Below are 19,540 nucleotides of genomic sequence, written 5' to 3' on the forward strand. Positions count from 1 at the left end.
ACCCCCTTGTTTATTTCCGTCGTCCTCTTTGTTCGCTTGTCTATAAGTTTACGATCTAGGATGGTTTGTGGTTTGACTGTAGCATGGGAACGGCGTTGGGCGTGCACTGAATTGATATCAGAACATAAATAACCAGAATACATCCTACAATAATCATCACATTCAACATTTAAGCAAAGAAAGAAGGCAATACTAATCAACCCTCTCAGCCCTCCTCGCCCCCTCAACCGCCTCATAATACCACTCCACCACACTCCTCCTCACCAAACCAACCATCTCCTCCAATCTTCCAATAACATCCTTAACACGAACATCCCACCCCTCCGCCTGCCGCTCATCACGAACGACCTTCCCCGGCGGCAGTCGTGGATGTTTAGCAGTAGACCCAGCAGGCAAACGGCCCTGTTTCTCAGGCAAGGGAACGCTAAGTCTGTATTCCCAGACCACAGCGCCGTCAACGTACAGCGAGTATGTTAGCACAGAGCTGGGTACGAAAACGGGGGTCCCGGAGTGCGTGTCGACGGGCTCCTCGCCGTTTCTGATATCGATCAATCCGTACTTGACATTTCCGTCTGGGATATATTTCACCGTGACATCTTCGCGGTCTGATTGCCAGTAACTCCGCACGGGAAGATAGAACATGCTCAGCGGGCCGACGCTGAACTCGTGCACGCCCTCGCCAGCTGTATTAGGTTCTAAGTCCTCTGTATCGAAGCCGAGTGAGGGGTCTGGAAACCGGGTTGATGCGAATTCGTGGCGATCACCACTGAGCAGGGCGATGCGGACGCCTAGTTCGCGCTCTGCGCGCCACATCGCTTCGAAGACGGTGCGGCGCTCGTTCAGGAAGCCACCCCATGTATCTGTGGTCCCGACGTGCCAGTTCTTTGTGAATGGGACGCTAGACGCGATGATCTTCCAGCGGACCTCGGCTGGTTCCGGCCGGGCCAGGTAGGCGAGGAGAGATTGGAGTTGCGCGGAGCCGAGGATCGTAGAGTTGATCTGTGCGGGCTCGGAGCGGTAGGTCCGGCTGTCGAGGACGAAGAAGGAGGCTGGGCCGTGGATGAAGGAGAAGTAGGTTGTGTCTTGGGGTTTGGCGAATGGGGTTGGCGGGATGGGTGGGTTTACGCTGACGTGGTAGTGGATGTAGGGTTCTGCTGCGGCGGGATATGGTGCTGTGGTGTTGCCGTGGGACCAGTCGTTTTCGATCTCGTGGTCGTCTAGTGTGTGGAGCCATGGGAGATCGATTGCGGGGGTTTTGGGAGAGATGGTCCAGGACGGAGAGGAGTAGACCCGGCGGTATTCGCTGCGATAATGAGATATAGAAGATCCAAAACGCATGGGAACGTCGATGTAGATGAAGTCTCCGAGGAACAGCATGAATGCTGGCCGAAACAACAGCTTGGAGATTGTCTCGGACACCTGCTCGACTCCCGGAAAGCGCAGCGGATGCGATAGGGGATTGTAGGGAAAGTTTGGCTTCATGCAGCTCGAGGTCAAGAACGTAAGCGCATGTGCGGATTCTGTGCCTGGCAGTGGTGCCGTAGAAAAGGTGCCTGTGCGGTTATTGGACAGCGCATAGCGGTACTGAGAGGAGGGCTTCAGGCCTTTGAGGACGACAGATGTCGTAAAGTCAGTGGTGTTGTCAAGCTTGTAGATAATGCCTTCTTCGATCCATTTCGACTGAAGGTCTTCCCCGACCGCCTGGTAGGAAACTGTCAAAGGAAGCTGAGCCGGATCGGGCTCACGAATGAGCAAGCTGGCTGTAGTTGGCGAGACATAACCAACACGAGACAGTGTAAGGTCTTCACCGGAGTAGAGAACCAGGCCACGAAGGAGAAAGTCCAGCGTGAACAGAGTCAGGACGATGTTGACCAAGGCCGTCAGACGCGACGTCCGTGGAAGCCGGGGAGATGGGAGGCCGGTCAAGAGTGTCTTCAAAACCGAATCACCCGAGCTAGCAGCAGCAGACTGTTTGAACTCTGTGATATCCATAAGTATATCTTCTCTAACCAAGAAATCCGAGTGTCATACTGCGATTATCGTGTTTACTGTCGGGGCGCCGAGAGGATTTCTGCTTGGTCAAAGCTGGCCATGTGGAAAAGTAGACAACTAACGAGGTAAAGACAATCGGAGGAAAATGTCTACCAGGAATCTGGAGCTATATTAGCAGCTCTTCTAGCTATTTGAGCTCATGGATTTGAGTTTACCCATCGGAGAAAAACGAAAGCTGCGAATCTGAGCAGAAACGAGCTGATGATGGCAGCAATTGACTGCAGTGACATATTGTTATGGGCAATCAAGAAATCATTTCAATGTTATTGATTCCTTAGGGATGGTTGAAGGAGTACAATTGGCATTGCCAAATGGTCTGGATGTAAAGGCGGAAATGACGACATTTATATCGATTCCTGCCTGAGGCCAACGTCACAGGGTCCAATTAAACACATTGGTATCTAAGCATGCTATGTACTATGCAAATGCTCTACCGCGGTCGCATCATGTTCGCAAGAAAGCCAGCTCCCACAATTTGCCGCGCAGCAAAGACCACGTCCTTCATATTCATACTGAACGCCATCACAGCTGCCCAAATCCACGGCTTCTCGCGTCCTCCCGGCATAGAATTGAAATATTCCCAGCCCATGACGCCTCCAAAGTTGGGGTACTGCTCGATCAGCATGGACAGGATAACGCTCATCGTCTCAAGTGGCACGTAGCCTTGTGATCCGTTATCCGAATTCGTCAATAGTCCGAAAACCACCCGCTGCGGGGACCAGCCCTGCGCAATAATCGCGGCGTACATCCGAGGATCATCCGCTGGACCCCAGCCGTTGTAGAACTGTGTATTGTACCAACTGATTTTGGAGCCCCGGGAGGCGTCGAGTTGTTGATAGTCGAAGCCGGAGAGGTTTCCAATGCCTAAGAGGGCAGCGGCCACGGGTGCCAGAGTAATAATGAACTCATCTCCCAGATCAGACTTGAGACGATCGATCAACCGAGTAACTCCCTCCAAAGACATGTGCTCTTCGACATCAAGGTCAATTCCGTCCAGTTGATGCCGCCGAATCATCGCCAGGAACGGTTGATAGTACTGCTCGAATTGCGCTTCGCTGCCGTCTAGATTGCGGAAGCTACCCTGGGCGGCACCACCCAGCAATCCCATAATCTTGACGCCGCTTGCCTTCATTCGAGGCACTTCAGCCCAGAGATCATTATAGCTGGGGTGGTCTGGCGGGTCATTGTTGAGGGTGATATCGCCCGGGGTATCATTCAGGTGGAAAGCGGCCAAGATGACATGTGTGATTCCCGTGTTGTTCTCGACCAACGGGAGCATTGAGACAACTGGGCCGCCATCTGGACAAATGGTTTGATGATAGACAACTATCCGACGCTGTGTCTGTAATCCTGGAATGGGAGGCATTGTTTATTCCTTGGTGTTGGGCGCGATGTAAAATCACATGACTGATTTGCGGAGCGAGATACAAGTACAGGAATCGGGGAATCGGGAAGTCGATAATCCGGAATAGTGCCCAATAGGGTAATCTGATTGACTATAGAAACCCTACAGCATTATGGTGAGATTCGTAGAACTATGACTATGCACGGCCTGGGATAACTTGGTAGCGCAACAGCATTACAGTAACAAGATAACTTTTACCCCTAAACAATTACTATGAATTAGGGTCGTCAGCGCCACGGCAAAGACGGGAAAGCCGGGACAGCAATATTTTGACATCATTACCTGTAATCTTATAGATTGTTTTCGATGACCTTTAGTGTTGACCATAAGTATAGCGCGGGTCGTAACTGAATCAACTTACACGCACACTTACTGGCCTACCAACTACAAATCTCCAAAATGATTCGGTCCATCCAAGCAGCCAAGCGATTAGATTCAAGAGAAAACCCCACTGTTCAAGTGGACCTGACGATAGATAAAGGCAAGTCGACACCAAGTTAGTGATTCCGATAAGACATCTTCGTTGACAATAACCAGGCACTTTCCGCGCTCTCGTTCCTTCTGGTGCTTCTACAGGCGCGAGTGAAGCTACCGAGTTAAGGGATAACAAGCCGTCTGTTTATGGCAGGAAGGGTGTAGATACAACAGTACAGAATGTAGAGAAGGTTATTGCACCTGCTTTGATCAAGAGTGGGCTCAGGGTAGATACGGACCAGAGAAAGATCGATGCGCTCCTCAAGCACTTAGACGGTACCAAGAATAAAAGTAAACTGGGAGCCAATGCTATCCTGGGGACTAGTAGGGCATGTGCTAGAGCAGGGGCAGCGTATTTGGTAAGCCAATGTAGACAATGCCTCGACATTGGGACTGACCCTCTTTAGGATATACCCCTGTACGAGTTCCTTCGCCAGGAATCAGGAGCAAAGAAGCCTTACGTGATGCCCGTTCCATTCTTCAATGTACTTAACGGGGGAGTGCATTCGGGCAACAAGTTGGCATTTCAGGAGACCATGATTGCTCCCGTCGGCGCCACTTCTATTACCGAAGCCGTACGTATGGGCAGCGAAGTCTACCAGCAGCTTAAGAAAATCATTGTCAAGAAATTCGGTCCCGCAGGTAGGCATCTAAACTTCAAGTAACATCTTCAGTATCAGGGTTTTGGCTGATGCAAGAGATAAGCGGCCGGCGTTGGTGATGAAAGAGGATTTGCTCCGCCAATTTCGCAGCCCCACGAAGCTCTTGAGCTTCTTACCGAAGCTGTTGCAGACTGCGGATATAGTGACAAGGTTAGGTTTGCTATTGATCCTGCCTCAAGTGAGTTTTTCCGGGATGGAAAGTATGATCTCGGATTCAAGGGCAGCACTTCAGATGACCGGACTCCAAAGCAGCTCAGGGAGTTGTATCGTTCATTGCTGGAAAAGTATCCTATTGTATTGCTTGAGGACCCCTTTTCAGAGAACGACTGGGACAATTGGAACGAGTTTAACAAAGGATGTGAAGTTGATTTGGTCGGGGATGACTTGCTAGTTAAAAACACGGAATATGTACAGGAGGCAAACGACAAAAAAGCATGCAATTCTATGTTGCTCAAGATCAACCAAATCGGAACCATCGCGGAAGCAATTGCAGCGTAAGCTCCTGCTATTATTCATTTGCTTATGTCGTCTATTCCGCTGACTGTCACCAAGTGCAAATCTGGCTTACAGTTTCAACTGGAGCGTTTTTGTGTCACATCGGTCCGGTGAAACTCTTGATGACTTTATTGCAGACCTTGCGGTTGGTCTTCGGGCCGGTCACTTGAAGTCTGGCGCACCTTGCCGTGGGGAGAGGGTCGCTAAGTACAATCGACTTTTGGATATTGAGGCAGATCTCAGGGCCAAGGGCGAGACCAGTCTGTATGCTGGTACTCAGTTTCGGGTGGCACACAAGATATAGGGTGGAAATAAACTATGACCTTATATCTCAGTCAGTATATTGCAGTTGAAGAATAATATAAGAAGCGTTGCGGGCATTTCCGTGTACAGACTTTCTGAAGGTTTGACCTATGGTGCTCTTATTTTTGAATAGCTTAGGAAAATAACATAGAACTGTCTCAGAAATGCATATTTATTAATTACTCAATTCCAAGTCATCTTCCTAATCAAAAAGAAAACAAAGCCATACAAACATGGCCAACTGCATATATCGCTAATGTGTTGGGTGGTTACAAACAGTTGAGTTATGGAGAACGTTTAAAATAGATCAATCCTCAACGACCCGAAAACCTCTGCGACTCCGAAAGCCGTTCCTCCAACGACGGCCGATGAGATGGTCCTGGTGCTACCGGCTCAGGCACTGCAACTTCACTTAGGGCTCCATATGTATCATCGTAATGCTCGTGCCTTTCCTCTCTGTCTTGATCTTGTTCTTTTGGACTAGAGGGCTGATTTTCGCTCTGGTTCTGGCTTTGATATTGGCTTTAGTTCTCTGGCTGAGCGGTTGTATCTTTTTTTCGGTAGAAGGAGTGGAAGGTGGTTTTTAGTTTGTTTGGAAGGGTCATTCTTGAACTGTTTGGGAATATAGTTAGATATTGGATAGGGAGGTCGTTGATGGATAGTAGCAGTTTGTACGGAGCATTCCTTTATGCTTTTGTTCCTCCTGGCATCAGCACAGGAGATAATATCATATACGTCATAAGATATATGTACTATCAGTTAAGTTATGCTTGGACTGGTGGCAATAACCAGATCAAGATTGCGCACCTTCTATATTTCTCAAGCCAGACTCTAGTCAATTCACATCACCATACCGGCACCGGCTTGGCGACATACTAACATGTTGTATCCAACTTGCCTTGATTCCAAAGTACAGCTCATGATAGTATCCATACAGGCTCTTCTACAGGCCTTCCGTGCTTGCCACCTTTACCGACTCATCTGCCCAAGGCACTGATAATTCTTTTTTTCTGCTGATCGCTTGGTCCTGGGACAATAGGCATGGTCTAATATATAAGTCTTTTAGCCTTTTCGCCCTCTGGTAGACTTGGACCAGGAGTGATCAGGAGAGATGCATATTTAAACTCAAAAGTACTTTTGAAGGTACTCGATTTTTCAGGTCTAGCGACAATGATAATAATTTCGCAATCCTTATTTGTGACTTTTGCCAGAATTAACTATATTATATACTATTATGATGTTATTGCTCAGTTTGCCCATCTCCCGTGAAAGGGAGATCGACTGGTGGTGTGTTCGAGAAATCGAGAAATTGCAGAGACCATTCCATAGCACTTGATATTTCACTGGGCCATCCGCCAGATACATGTGGTGATGAGGCAAAGGAGGTTGATCCTAAGGTGTCGGCGGCGGTTTGGGAACTGTCTTGTGGGTTTGTAGTGAGCAATAATTGTCATAGGTATGTCCCAAATCGAACCGCAAGTGACGTGGAAGGGTCATCTTCTACTCAGTCAGGCGCGGTCAAGTACTGCCGCAGTGTTAAGCATTTGGTCAGGACATAAATCAGTTTGGGAAGGGCGAAATAACTCCTGAATGACCAGGAGAGAAACGAATGAAATGCATTAGAGACACGTGAGCAAGCGTTGCTCATTGAAGATGCCTTATTGGTGGCGTGGTCAAACGGGAAGCTGTCCTCGACAGAAGGAAGCTCCACATGAAAGTCTGCCTCATGAATAACCACCGGTCGTCCGAGCTGGAGAGCAAGCAGTCGATCCAAGACATACATTGGATACCAAGTGCGTCACCAGTGCGCACTGTTCGATGTCCACAAAGCTTTGGGTTGTAGCTGGGAGAAGATTCTACATGGAGACCAATGCTTTGTCCCATACGAATGGCAAAACCCAGAGTATACCAGCATCTATCTGATAGTTGAATATATGGCTCCCATGAAAGTAGTATAGAACGCTGAAAAAAGAACTATTGCACTAACAAGATACAGACATCCGTCAGGGAACAGTCCGCGCTTAGTTCTCGCAAAAAGTAGTCCTTGTTCGAAATATCGGAAAGGATCATAAAATTCCGCATCTTTTCCGTGCAGAAATGATGTGTAACATGATCCAATGGCGAATATAAAATATAGGGGTTTGTCGAGGTGGCCTTACTGAGCAATGCCAGCCACGGTCGATATCCAGGGTCGCCATGGTCTCCATCTTAAAAACATTGAAATTGCTCAAAAAGCACTGGCTTGCACAAAAATGGGTACGCAATATAAATCGTCGACAAATAAACACCCATGTATTTTGCGCTTCGACTGCACATGAAATTAATAGAGGATGAATTAAAACTGCTAAGCTCCTCAATGCGTGGTTTTGGCTGTAAGAATCGGTGGCTTCATTTCTTTTTCCGGTGGACACATCCCCTGATACACCGACGAATATTGTGAATAGAATGAACGTCGCTTGCTTTACCAACATACGTTGGCGATGCCATTGCTGCAATGTTGCTCTCCTGTGTGCCTTCTGTCCGGTTACGCGCAAGCTGCGTTCAAGTAAAATACTAATTCTCAAGATATATCTCGGACCTGATTACTGGTGGAATTGCTCAGCAAACCCAATGTCCGAGACAACACATCTACATCGTGGCCGCCACACCCCCGAGCAGGTCAATCACGAGAGTCCTGAATCGGCACCTTTCCCCAGTCGTGCGACTTCAAGGCAACGGGGAACCCCATTATCTGAACCTGACACCAACTTGGACGAGGTTGCTGCACCACCGCCAATTTCCGATCGATCCGAGAAATCTATTCGCCATGGACAATATCTGGAGAGCCAGCGCTCGCCGAGCACACAGCTGGAGACAGAACAGCCAGTTGTTGCGGTCAAACACGATGAAAAATCGAAGGCAGAACGATATCGGTCCAAATCGTTGTGGATGACCTACATTGTCTCCTATTTAATTGAGCACTATGCTACGGATGGTGATCGAGAACCTAATTTTTTATCCTGACACGCCTGTCAACACAAGTGTTTTATGGGCCAACGTAGGGGAAAGCCTTACCATGGGATTTCTTAGTGAAGACAAAGAACTATTTCATTTGAAGAAGCGGATGTAATTGACAATCATGCCGAGCGCGCAACATGTTTAATGGCACACAAGAAGACAGTTCCGCTGTATATCGGGATGACCACTGGTTTTTGTGGTATTCTGACTCCTTCTCGACGTTCATCCGTGATGTATTATTTCTGGCGCTCTCAAACAACCTCCCCGTGCCGTTTGGGCCTTACTCGGATGCTTCATTATTCGCCACTAGCCCGCCAGGAACGTCAGCACCCAATGGCGGCTTTGATTTCATGACAATCGTTGCTGTTCTTTTCAATGGATATGGCCTTCCACTTGCAAGCCGCATGCTAGGGGCTCATATTGCCATTTTTCTCACACTATGGACCCCCGTCTACCGAACTGGTGACTGCAAAAAGTCGTCGACCCGTTGATGGTTCCTCTGGTTGGATTCTCTTTGATCGCATTGATCTGCCGCGTGATTCTATTGCCACAAGAAAAACATAATATTGCACTATAGAGTCCTGAGCTGTGGCGCGGCCCAATGCTATTTTCTTTAGTTTTTGCGCCTGTTGGTTGTTTGGCACGTTTTTTCCTGTCATTCAAACTCAACGGCCGAATCACTTCTTTCCCCTTGGGAACTTTCATAGCGAACATGAGCAGGGTTACGATTCTAGGTATGGCTTATTCTCTGCAGCGTGCATCGATAAGTTCGTCTGTCCTGGGAGGGGGCGGTTCCATTGGCTGCCAAGTTCTGGAAGGCATCATGGACGGATTTTGCGGTTGTCTTACACTGTCAGTATCTGGGTTTTGGAATTGTCTGATTTACGCAGGCGGCATGCTTATACATATGGGGTTTTCAGCGTGGTTGTTGGCCTTTGCATGCTGGTTTTAGAGATTGGCAGCTTGAAGGGGACTCGTGGCTGTGTCACTCCGATATGCTTTCAGCGATTGTTACTCACTAGTGTATATATGATAGTTAAGATTATTTATTAGATTAATCTATCCGCTAATCTCTATTCTCACATAGTGAGTCTCTGAGAATATGATGTCATTGTGGTCAAACATGTGATTTTCACTGCCCTTATCATCTGGAACTATTATGCTTTTTTTAGGCCGATGTGGATTGGATTGGTACAGATAGCCTTCTACTGTTGGCTATTTACTTGAGGCTTTCGTACTGCTGTCTTTGCCGTCGAGGCAAAAGGCCAATCTCGTCCAAGATCAGTAGAAATGGCTTTTGTATAGCCTTTGTATAATAACCATGATCCATGGTAACTGAAAGTTTGGAAGAGCAGTTAAGATTCCCCGCCACATTGACATGACATCGGCCTTTCCTGACGGACAACATTCCCGACCAATGGCCCGGTCACCTGATGAATTCAAGCATCCGTCATGTTTCTAGAAGCAATTTTGTCCTGTTTCTGGCGTGGCGTTTGATATAACACCAGTGCCATGCTAGAGGCAAATAGTGAGAACTTCAGCCTATATATACAGCACCGCTCGCACCATGCTCTCTGCAGCAAATACAAAGCGAATGAGAAATGAGAATCTTAATCCAAACAACTAAATAAGCGTAACATAATGCAACGTTTTATCATCCGTCCAACCCCTCTCATCCACATTTCTCCCAACCCCTCCACGGCCTGGACTACGTGCCGGTTCGCAACCGCATTTCACCACCCCAATCCCGGCAACTTTGCCAATCGCCCCAGAGAACAACTGTCCGAAGCCGGCCGCAAAGGTGGTAGGAAAGGTGGAAAAGCGCGCGGCGTTGGTGGATTCCACAACATGGACCCGGAGAAGCAGGTATGTTTTGACTTTTCCTAGTAGTTAGTATTTAGATAACGAGCAGGTACTAAGCCTCTGCAGCATGAAATAGCTTCTCGCGGAGGACATGCCTCCAAAAAGGCAGCCAAGCAACGATACCGAGTTCCGGAAGAAGAACCTGCTGAACCAGCTACGGCACCTCCGGGATTTGAACGGTCTGCTTCTGCGTAGTTGAGTGGTTTAATGTCGTCTGTATTTAGCTTAACAGTCTGAAGAATGATACTCCATCGGTCCACGAATAGCATCCTCCGTAGGCAGTCAATAGCATTGTCTTTGTGTTCACAACATGTAAATACGATAAACCACTTGACAACTATTAAGAGCACTGGTCATATGATCCTGTCATCAGTTTGATCGAAATGAAGAAATCTAGACGATGTAAACAAAGTTCCCGTTTAGGAATACAACCTAGCCATTTATAGTAGGCGGTGCGGGAAATTTGCCTTATCTCTTCATGCCTCACCACCAAGGCACCCAAGACATCAACACTGCGCGTTCTCGACCACAGCGACAACATCCAAAACATCAGTTCGAGTACCATCGCTAACGCAAATACGATCTATCATTTTTACCTGTCGCTATCGCATATTAAGGCCATCTGACAGACCACAATAACGACATTCCAGACCGAACTATGCCCCTCGTGGTGTAAGCTACTTTGTTTTCCCCTTACCTCAACCACTCGCGCATCAAAACCCACCATCAATCATGTCAAATACCGGGTACTCCTCCCCATTTCCCACATCGCACGACATAATGGGCGCATCCACCCTGATCACACCCTTCAACATGCCCTCCTCGCCGCCAACGCCCGTTCGCGAAGCGCCCGAATCCCAATCGCATTCCCCACTGGGCTCGCCTGTCCCGCAAAGCCCGACTCTCGATCGCTTGGCAAAACATGACGCGGAAGACTCGGATGATGACGATGAGGAGGACAGAGATGTTGCGCGGCAACGCGAGATTGATTCGCCGGTGTTGTCGAGGGCGTCGTCGCCGGATCGTGCTGCGATGGCTGATTTGGATGCGCGCCTTGCGGAGTATTCGATTGATTTTAGGAGGCTGGGAGGTGATAAGGATGATGATATGTTGCCAGGTATGAAGCGGTTTATAGAGGAGGATAAGGTGTCGGAAGTTGGTGGGCCGGAAGATTTTACGGCGAATTTGGAGAAGTATTTGATGGGGGATGACGAGGACGAGGAGAGGCTCGAGAGGGGACCGGAGGAGCAGCGCGTACAAGAGCAAGAAGATGACCAGGGAGAAAATGAAGAAAAGGGGCACGCGCGGGAACAAGAGCAGAACTCCAAACTGCAATCTGCAGAAAATGAGGCAGAACTAGGTGAATACAGCGAATTCGGTCCCCCGGTTGACATGTCTACTCCCTCCCACCTCCTTCACAGAACACAGAGTGGAATCGCTAAAGATGTCACGCAAATGGAAGGTATCGAAGAAGACGATGAAATGAAACCAGCAATCACCCCGTCCATCCGGAAACAACGACAACGCAGTCTTTCCAGCAGATTCGAAGAGGAGAAGACTAAAGATTTGCACCAGCAAATTGCACATCTACGACAAGCATTGCAGGATAGAGATGAACAACTAGAGAAGAACCACAACCGAGTTCGTGAAGCCGCTTCCGCTGGCGAGCAGATTCGGCACCTCCAGGCAGAACTGCAGCGCAAGACGACCTTACTCGATGAACTCCAAGAACAGCGCAATGAGGAGGAACTACTGCGTGAACAGGTGCGGTTGCTGCAGAAGCAAAACCAGGACAGGGAGATGTCTTTCCGAAATTCCATGAATTCGACCGACATTAGTGCTCTCCGGAGGCAAATGGAGAATATGCAAAAAGAACTGCAGAATCAGAATACGTCTGGCTTGGATGCTGAAAGGATGGGGACTATCGCCCACCTCCGCCAACAGCTGAGCTTGTCCCAGGATCAGTTAAAGAAGCGCGATGCAACTCTCGACGAAACAATGGCAAAACTCCGGGAGGTGACCACAGGCAAAGAACAGCAGCTTCGAGAGAAGAACACAGAAATCGACAGCCTCAGGGCACAGATCGATGATCAGGCACTAGAAATCGAGAAGCTGGAAACAGACGTCGACCGTGCAAACACTGACTACCAGACTCTCGAGAGCCGAATCGCCTCCCTCGAGACTCAGAATGCTCCATTGGAGGAGAGGAACAGTACCCTCGAAGCTGACTTGACCCGCGCGCAGTCCCAGGTGACAGCTCAAGAGAATGCTCTGAAAGTGATGGCCGCGGACCTCCCCACCGGAACAGGAGGACAGAAAACATTTACCGAGATCCTAGACCTAATCAGGGATCTCGATCCGCAGGAGGAGGAACCAGCACCTTTCATCCCGGGGGCTAGAAGTTCTACCAGGGATTATGAACTGGAGTATCTTCGCCAGGAAATCGCAAGGCTTCAGAACGAACTAAACAAGAAATCCGAATCCGAGAAAACCCTGCAAGCCGAATTAGCGCAGTCCCGCGACCAAGCCACCGAAACCCAATCCCTCTTCAAATCAATCGAGGCCGAAAACACCCGTCTCACTAAACGCGCCGACGACCTCAAGTCCAACTTTGACCGAGTCCAGCGCGAATTACAACAGTTGAGAACCGACCACTCCTCCGCCCTCCAAACAATCGACCGCCTCCAACAAGGCGACACCACCTTCCAACAACCAAGCCCACCCCCCTCACCCCCAGGTCCGCACTCCCAAAACGCCAACCCCAACCCCAACACCCAGACCACCCAAACAATCGTCGCCCTCCAAGCCTCCCACAGAACCCAACTAAAAACCCTCCAAAACCTCCTCTTCGCCGCCGAACAGCGCGAATCCTGCCTCCGCTCCGACCTCCAATCCCTCCGCGCCAGCACCACCTTCACCTCCACCGCAGATCCGCGCCTCGACACCCTAACATCCGAAGTCGAGCGCCTACAATCCATAATCGCAGCGAAGGACGAAACAGCCGTAGCAATGGACGCGAAGATCGCACGGTCTGTGGAGAAGCGGGAGAAGGAGTGGGAGAGGAGGGTTGAGTTGTTGCTTCGAGAGAGAGAGAGGATGGGGAAGGCGCTTCTGTGGACGTGGGGGGAGAAGGAGGTTGGAGATGGTGTAAAGGAGAATGTGTATGCAGAGGATGGGAGGAAGGTGAGGCAGGGGTATCGGTATAAGTATGCCAACCCTAGTGGGAATGGGAGTAAGAGTGGGAGTGCGAATGCGCGGAGGGGGTGATTTGTCCTCTTCTTTTTGTCCTGTTTTGTGTGTTTGGGCTTTGGGGATCTTTTCTTTCGAGTGTTCTTATTGTACTATATAAATGATTCACTGGGTAGGATAGGGATGGCTGGAGTTGGTCTGGGTATTGTCTGATATATCCAATGCATGCGTGTCCATGTTCTTTTACAGATCTCAATGTAGAACGCGAGAATGAATCAAGCAATCAATTCATATGGATATAATTAAACAAAGATTAAGCAAAGTAATGTGGTATCGTAAGACAGCATAATCACACACAAAAACAAACCCTATCTAATACAACTGAAATTTCAACAAGAACAATATTCCTCTCCCCCCCCCCCCCGCCTTTTCTTTCCAGTAAGTAAGCATGGCCTGCCAGCAGACCAGGAATTCAACATCCAGAACCAGGCATACTCGTCCAATTCGTCCCGCGATAGGTATTCTCATCGATGATGTGAGCACCAACACCAACACCAGCACTAGCGCCATTATCATCCGCACCAACACACCCCGGTACCTCGTCAAACGACGCCCGCGACTCCATAATACTATCCAACGGCACAATCGAGCTAATCCCGCCGTACGTACTACTTCGGGATCGTCGAGTACTGGGATAAATAATTTCGACATCGTTCCTGCGCGGCACGGTGCCGATGTTATGACGGAGCGGGTAGTTAAAGTGTGGATGCGGTCTATGGAAGTGTCGGGGGGCTTGCGACTGGTCAAATTGGTACAATTGGCTGGATCTTCTGTTGGTATTGCTGCTGTTGGTCGTGCTGTTGCTGTACCGGCGGGAGGGAAGGCGTCGGATATCGGGTTGCTGTTGTTTTGGCTCTGGCGAGGGAGAGATGGTAATGAGTCTTGCTCCGGAGTGGACGCTGGCTGTGCTCGGGCCACGGGTTAACGACTGCATGACTGACGTCGACGGCACGGAACGAAGCTGGCTGGGGTGGTGCGGGTGGTTCATGGAGCGCGGAAGGGGCTGGCTTAGGTGTGCGGCGGCGGTGGCGGTATTGGATCGTTGGATCTTTTGCGGCTCTGGGTCGACGACTTCGGGAGCGTCGGCGGAGGACATTGTCATTGTCCGTTGGTCTTGCTGTGGGGGGTCTAGCTGGATGATCGGGCAGCTTTGGTGCTTGGGGATGTCTGCCTTCAGCGGGGAGTTTGGTCTTTGGAATGATTCGGACGAGTCGGAGAGGAATGCTTTTTCTGCTTCTTTTTCTAGGTCGAAGTATATGTTTGGGTTTGAAAGTGCTCGGATTTGGGGATCATCTGACAGGGGGAGAGATATCGGAAGAGATCTGGGGAGGAACTTTCTGAGTGACATGGATGATTTCTGTCGTTTGTGGCTGAATTTTGTAGGAATCTGTGGGACCTCTGGAGCTGGTAGTTCTGCAATTGAAGGAGGCTCGTTGGTTCCTGAAGTCAGGACAGTAGAAGTGCGAGAGACAGGGTCCGTCTCAGACGCGGCAGCCATGGGAGAAACGGATCCCGATCTGAACTCAGCAGACTCAGGGACAAGAGTCGTACTAAGCTTTAGCTGAGGCTTTGCCCGGAATGGTGCTGGCTGAATAGCAGTAACGTCCTCGGGTTTTTCAAACATGGTATCGTCATTTGACGGCCAATGCAGACCTGGTCCACCGTATGTCGGTTCTGGACGGCGACAATAATATAAAATGTCGTTCTTCAAGGTGTTCTCGCTGTCCCAGCTGGTGTTGGATGTGATACTTCCATCGCGGGTTCTGTTTTGTTGATTGTAGACACCAAGTAACGAGACATCGTATGGACGGTCACAAAGCTCTCTCGAGCAAAAGTATATGCAAATGGTGATGCTGCAAGAATCGTTAACAGAGGTCATGCGGAAATGCGGGTTAATGACATACAAGGACAAGACTTCCACTATAACGGTTGCTCTGTGGAGTGCACAGCTGACACCAACCCTCCAATAACTGGCATTCGAATCATCCGGAAGACACGAAGCTTGTTGCGAAACAACGACCAGGCCAGCCACACTGGCTGACAGCCAGATAGCGACATTCAGTCGAAGAGCATATGCAGAGATATTGCTTAGCGCATTCTTTTGCGGCCCTCGCCCGGCCTTGTTAAATTGCCACGCCAGCAAACTATGAATAGACAGAAGCGGAACCGTAAGAAACGACTATATATCCAGTCAGTACCAGTAGCCTAGTAGCTTCGGAGAGTAAAAGCATACCGCTATTAGGGATAGGATCAGACTAGGCATCATCTTGGAATCGACCCGTTTGATGCCATAGAGATAGAGGATTAAGACCCATTCGATGAGCGATTCCAGAAGCAAGACATAGAGGGAAATGAAGATGACAACTCTTGCCCAGGCTCCTCCTTTCTTTGGCAATACCGGTCGGTTCACCATGGTATTGGGTTTGGCGCGGAAGATGAGACCACAGCTCTTAGAGCTGGAAGAAGACACGCAGTGACGAGAAGACAGTCGATGCAAGATGTATGAATCTCTGAAAATCTGTAAAACCGAATAAAAAGATGGTATAATTTTTCCAAATGACCAAGTGTAACAAAGAAGACTACAGAGGGCGAGAGGATGTTATAGATCCACGCCTGCTAAAAGGAAATGACAGAATCAACGCGATAACACGGCTGCACGAGGGGCAGGAATGCACCAACAGATCCCATCAGACCTGATCGCGTGTGATATGCATGAAGGATGCTGCACAGGAACGATCTCCTAGAGGAAGATGTCATAATTGGAATGCCATTTGTGACAGGAGTGCGCCGTTGAGCTAGGATGATACTTAAGATAGGAGATCCCTGGTATCGAAGAAGAATGCTGGCAGCTACAATTCAGAGAGAAAAGGCTAGACAGCTGACACCAGGAGTAGTATCCCATCTACCACCGCGTGTAAGGACGATTTGAGACATCGGTCCCTGGAGGGATATCCCGTCCATCCCGGCACACAGGAGACATCCTTGACACACCAACGCTCCTGCGAATGTAGGATACAAGGTGACTATGCCTTTCGAAATTCCGAGTATTTCCAGGAGTTTTCTGTCGGAGTTGTGTTGGTGTTTTAATGGTGAAGAAGAAGGAAAGTCCAGCGATGCCGTCAATCCCAAAGAGGGAATACCCACGTGATATCAATACAGATGATCTTGTACAGTTACCGTATTTAATACTATAAGTACACTAATTGATGCTTCACTATGCCAGCACCGATCTTTCTCCCAACGGAGTCCCAGTGGATTCCGTCATGCCTGATATCGACTTGGCTTGCTGGCCTTCTTGCTCGGAAGCAAGCCCTACCCCTTCTTACAAGCCCTCAGGAAATCCTATCTCGGGGTGCTCTTATATGGAATACAGAAGATAGAGTACAATAGGGTGTACAATTCTTGGTTGGAATGCAACTGGAAAAGATATTTTGAGGCTATGATCTTGGCTTGGTTTGGTTGTGATATTACTAACATCCAGACATCAACTACAGCTCGTCTTTGGGTGGAAGATACATTTCCAGAAAGCCATAAACATAGGCAAGTATTAATTTCCTGCCGTTGAGCATGTCTTCGGCGCAGTCAGGTGCAACGGTGGCGAGCTTCCTGGAGAAAGGCTGATACAAAATTAGCCCGAGCATGAGGTAGACATTTGTTATCTGGGGCTAGCTTACCAGTATAAACTCTCTATAAGTCTCACCCATGTCGTACAAGCTTCTTGCCGAGGAGGAGTTGGAGGATAATGTGTAGAAGAATTTTTCGTGCAGCGCCGTGTGGAATGTTCGGATTTGCACCTTGGCATACTGTGGTTGACCAGAGGCATTAGCGCCTGGGAACATGGACCAGACAGATGGATGATTTGCTTACCTCGTTGTATTGATGGCAGATCTCCTGCTGTTCTTGCGGAGGGAGGGGGCCAGCAGTGCACGTCAGATCGCGATCCTTGTACTTGGCCAGATTGTCGAAGGTATTCTCAACTGGCTGGAAGGCGTTAGACAGGGAAACAAATGCCAACAAAACAATAGTATATCACAAACCGGATGTTTAGCCACAATGCCTGAGTCTGGGTCTCCTGATCGGATAATATCCATTGATCTACGAGCGTCTAATTCCAGTCTGTTCAGAGACTCGACCACATCTCTTGATGTGCATACCTCCTCTACCGTAGAGGCGGAACACAGTCCCAACATAAGACCAGCGATGGTTGTAATGTGAAGATGCATGATGGTGAGACGGATACGGATTAATCGAGATAGTCAAAGAGGAGTGAAAGCCAGAGTAGCTGGCGAGCTCCTCTTAAGTGCTCACACCGATATCCCTAGGTTTATCCCTTCATTCCCCTAGCTGTGACACCTGCATTAGAAAAGGTCCTGCCTTCCCCAACGAAAAGACAAGAATAAGTTCTCCAGAAGTATGCGTGATAGAAAATTTTAACATCCTCGATCTATACCCTAGTCGTAATCACTCAACAACCGCCAAACCCGGGATTTTGGTTAATGATTTTCTCAGCTCTCCCCATATATTGCATAGATGTTGGGGGGTGTCTCCTTGACTTGGGTCCCGGATAAGTGCAACAAGGGGTAGTGGAGTGATGTGCATAATGCATTTTCATGATATTGATGTCCCAATGTAATAAATGTATTTAATACATTTAATACATTTAATACAGCCACAACTCTCTTCATTAATATGTGCTCTGTCACTGCTCACAACAGACTGTCTTTTGTCTTCTCACTGGACATCCATCAAGATGTAATCCACTAGAGGTGGTGATCATGCAATTGATCATATTCGTTTAGTTTTCAGATAACAAAGCAGCCTCGTCTCAGCCTCATCCCACCTTGGAGCCCCGCACCTGTCAAGACATCAATTGACAAGAGTCTACTCATGGCATAAATCAAAGTCAGTACATGCAAATTGAATTAGGCATAATGGCAAAACAAATGTCTTATTGCAATGATATCGCATGCGAAACATCATTCTGGCAAGAAGCCACAGAGAAGCTACACGCAGAAGATCCCCAACTATACCACGGTACCACCAGTTGGAGGAGATGCTAGCAACACAGAAACAGCCTCTAACCCGCGCAAACATGTCAAACCAATAGCGCAAGTCGATCGAGGCCAGTAAAAATCGGCTGCAGGATCGAAATGTACCTTTTCCCTGGAAAAATCACAACGAGAATGACAAGGCTAGGGTACGGAAAGCCATGGACAGTATACTCAGAGCTGTGATCGTGTTCAGGGACATGGGATCTGCTGCGGCGAGACTCGGCCCGTCGCACGTGGAGTTGCTTGGGCTGGTGTCAATATAGGTTTACAGGTATTTTCTATTCGTATTCTGGTAGAATCGATGGGCTAAGGATATAATAGTTTGTACTGAGTGGCACTGAGCAAAATGCTGCTGCGCTTCAGGGCCTGGCTCAGATCTCTCCAATAATAACAAGATATACGAGATTTGAAGAGATCTATTTTGAGCAGAGGCAGAAAAACCAAGATACCGAGCTCAACAAAGATTTCAGAGCGCAAGTCATCCATCTCTACGCCAATATTTGACGTATCACGTAGCGATCACCTCGCAATGCAAGCGACACACCATAAGTGGGTTTGTTCTAGCTTGATCATATCATATATGCCTAACATGTTTGTTACTTTCAGCACAGTATGCGAGAGCAATCCCGAAGCTCGAAAATTGGGGCGAATTCTTGCAAAACATTCTGAAAGCAGATGCAGAGTGCAAAAATTTTACTCAAACATTTGATTCCGAAGGTATGTCGACAATCCCTCATATCAGGGGAGAGATGACTCACAAATCAGAATAGAGCAGTTAATTCAACACCGCGAAATGATTTACCAGAGAATATAGCCATCCTGGATTAGATTCAAGCGCACCTCCCAACGATGATCATACCCGGACTCTGGAGCATGGAAAGCTGAACTGCGAGTACGCGAACTCAGGTAAATGGCTCTTTTGCCGGGAAGAGTTCCAGTAGTGGAAAAATGCCGACCATGACAGTGTATCGGTACTGTGGTTGCGCGGA

General features: G+C 48.6%; 8 protein-coding genes across 8 annotated transcripts; 4 read left to right on the top strand and 4 right to left on the bottom strand.

The window, feature by feature from the left end:
* Positions 1–192: 192 nt before the first annotated feature.
* ACHE_60804A (alkaline phosphatase family protein) lies at positions 193–1,992 on the bottom strand (the record flags this gene model as incomplete). Its single annotated transcript, XM_043282018.1, has 1 exon — positions 193–1,992. One exon carries the CDS (start codon positions 1,990–1,992, stop codon positions 193–195), a length of 1,800 nt encoding a protein of 599 aa, XP_043139440.1.
* A 490-nt stretch (positions 1,993–2,482) lies between these two features.
* On the bottom strand, positions 2,483–3,418 carry ACHE_60805A (putative class III chitinase; the record flags this gene model as incomplete). Its single annotated transcript, XM_043282020.1, has 1 exon — positions 2,483–3,418. One exon carries the CDS (start codon positions 3,416–3,418, stop codon positions 2,483–2,485), a length of 936 nt encoding a protein of 311 aa, XP_043139441.1.
* Positions 3,419–3,856: 438 nt separating this feature from the next.
* ACHE_60806S (enolase) lies at positions 3,857–5,392 on the top strand (the record flags this gene model as incomplete). Its single annotated transcript, XM_043282021.1, has 5 exons — positions 3,857–3,953; positions 3,995–4,290; positions 4,339–4,573; positions 4,637–5,087; positions 5,146–5,392. 5 exons carry the CDS (start codon positions 3,857–3,859, stop codon positions 5,390–5,392), a joined length of 1,326 nt encoding a protein of 441 aa, XP_043139442.1.
* A 3,133-nt stretch (positions 5,393–8,525) lies between these two features.
* ACHE_60807S (uncharacterized protein) lies at positions 8,526–8,879 on the top strand (the record flags this gene model as incomplete). The annotated part of the gene is made up of 1 exon (XM_043282022.1): positions 8,526–8,879. The coding sequence occupies one exon, from the start codon at positions 8,526–8,528 to the stop codon at positions 8,877–8,879; it is 354 nt and encodes a 117-aa protein (XP_043139443.1).
* Positions 8,880–10,029: 1,150 nt separating this feature from the next.
* On the top strand, positions 10,030–10,446 carry ACHE_60808S (KGG domain-containing protein; the record flags this gene model as incomplete). Its single annotated transcript, XM_043282023.1, has 2 exons — positions 10,030–10,254; positions 10,318–10,446. 2 exons carry the CDS (start codon positions 10,030–10,032, stop codon positions 10,444–10,446), a joined length of 354 nt encoding a protein of 117 aa, XP_043139444.1.
* Positions 10,447–10,983: 537 nt separating this feature from the next.
* Positions 10,984–13,518, top strand: ACHE_60809S (putative spindle pole body associated protein SnaD; the record flags this gene model as incomplete). The annotated part of the gene is made up of 1 exon (XM_043282024.1): positions 10,984–13,518. The coding sequence occupies one exon, from the start codon at positions 10,984–10,986 to the stop codon at positions 13,516–13,518; it is 2,535 nt and encodes an 844-aa protein (XP_043139445.1).
* Positions 13,519–13,912: 394 nt separating this feature from the next.
* Positions 13,913–15,913, bottom strand: ACHE_60810A (uncharacterized protein; the record flags this gene model as incomplete). Its single annotated transcript, XM_043282025.1, has 3 exons — positions 13,913–15,353; positions 15,405–15,679; positions 15,734–15,913. The coding sequence occupies 3 exons, from the start codon at positions 15,911–15,913 to the stop codon at positions 13,913–13,915; spliced, it is 1,896 nt and encodes a 631-aa protein (XP_043139446.1).
* Positions 15,914–16,988: 1,075 nt separating this feature from the next.
* On the bottom strand, positions 16,989–17,723 carry ACHE_60811A (uncharacterized protein; the record flags this gene model as incomplete). Its single annotated transcript, XM_043282026.1, has 4 exons — positions 16,989–17,117; positions 17,175–17,303; positions 17,368–17,481; positions 17,538–17,723. The coding sequence occupies 4 exons, from the start codon at positions 17,721–17,723 to the stop codon at positions 16,989–16,991; spliced, it is 558 nt and encodes a 185-aa protein (XP_043139447.1).
* Positions 17,724–19,540: the final 1,817 nt, after the last annotated feature.

The sequence above is a fragment of the Aspergillus chevalieri genome, chromosome 6 (genome assembly GCF_016861735.1).
Source record: "Aspergillus chevalieri M1 DNA, chromosome 6, nearly complete sequence".
Classification (NCBI taxonomy): Eukaryota; Fungi; Ascomycota; class Eurotiomycetes; order Eurotiales; family Aspergillaceae; genus Aspergillus; species Aspergillus chevalieri.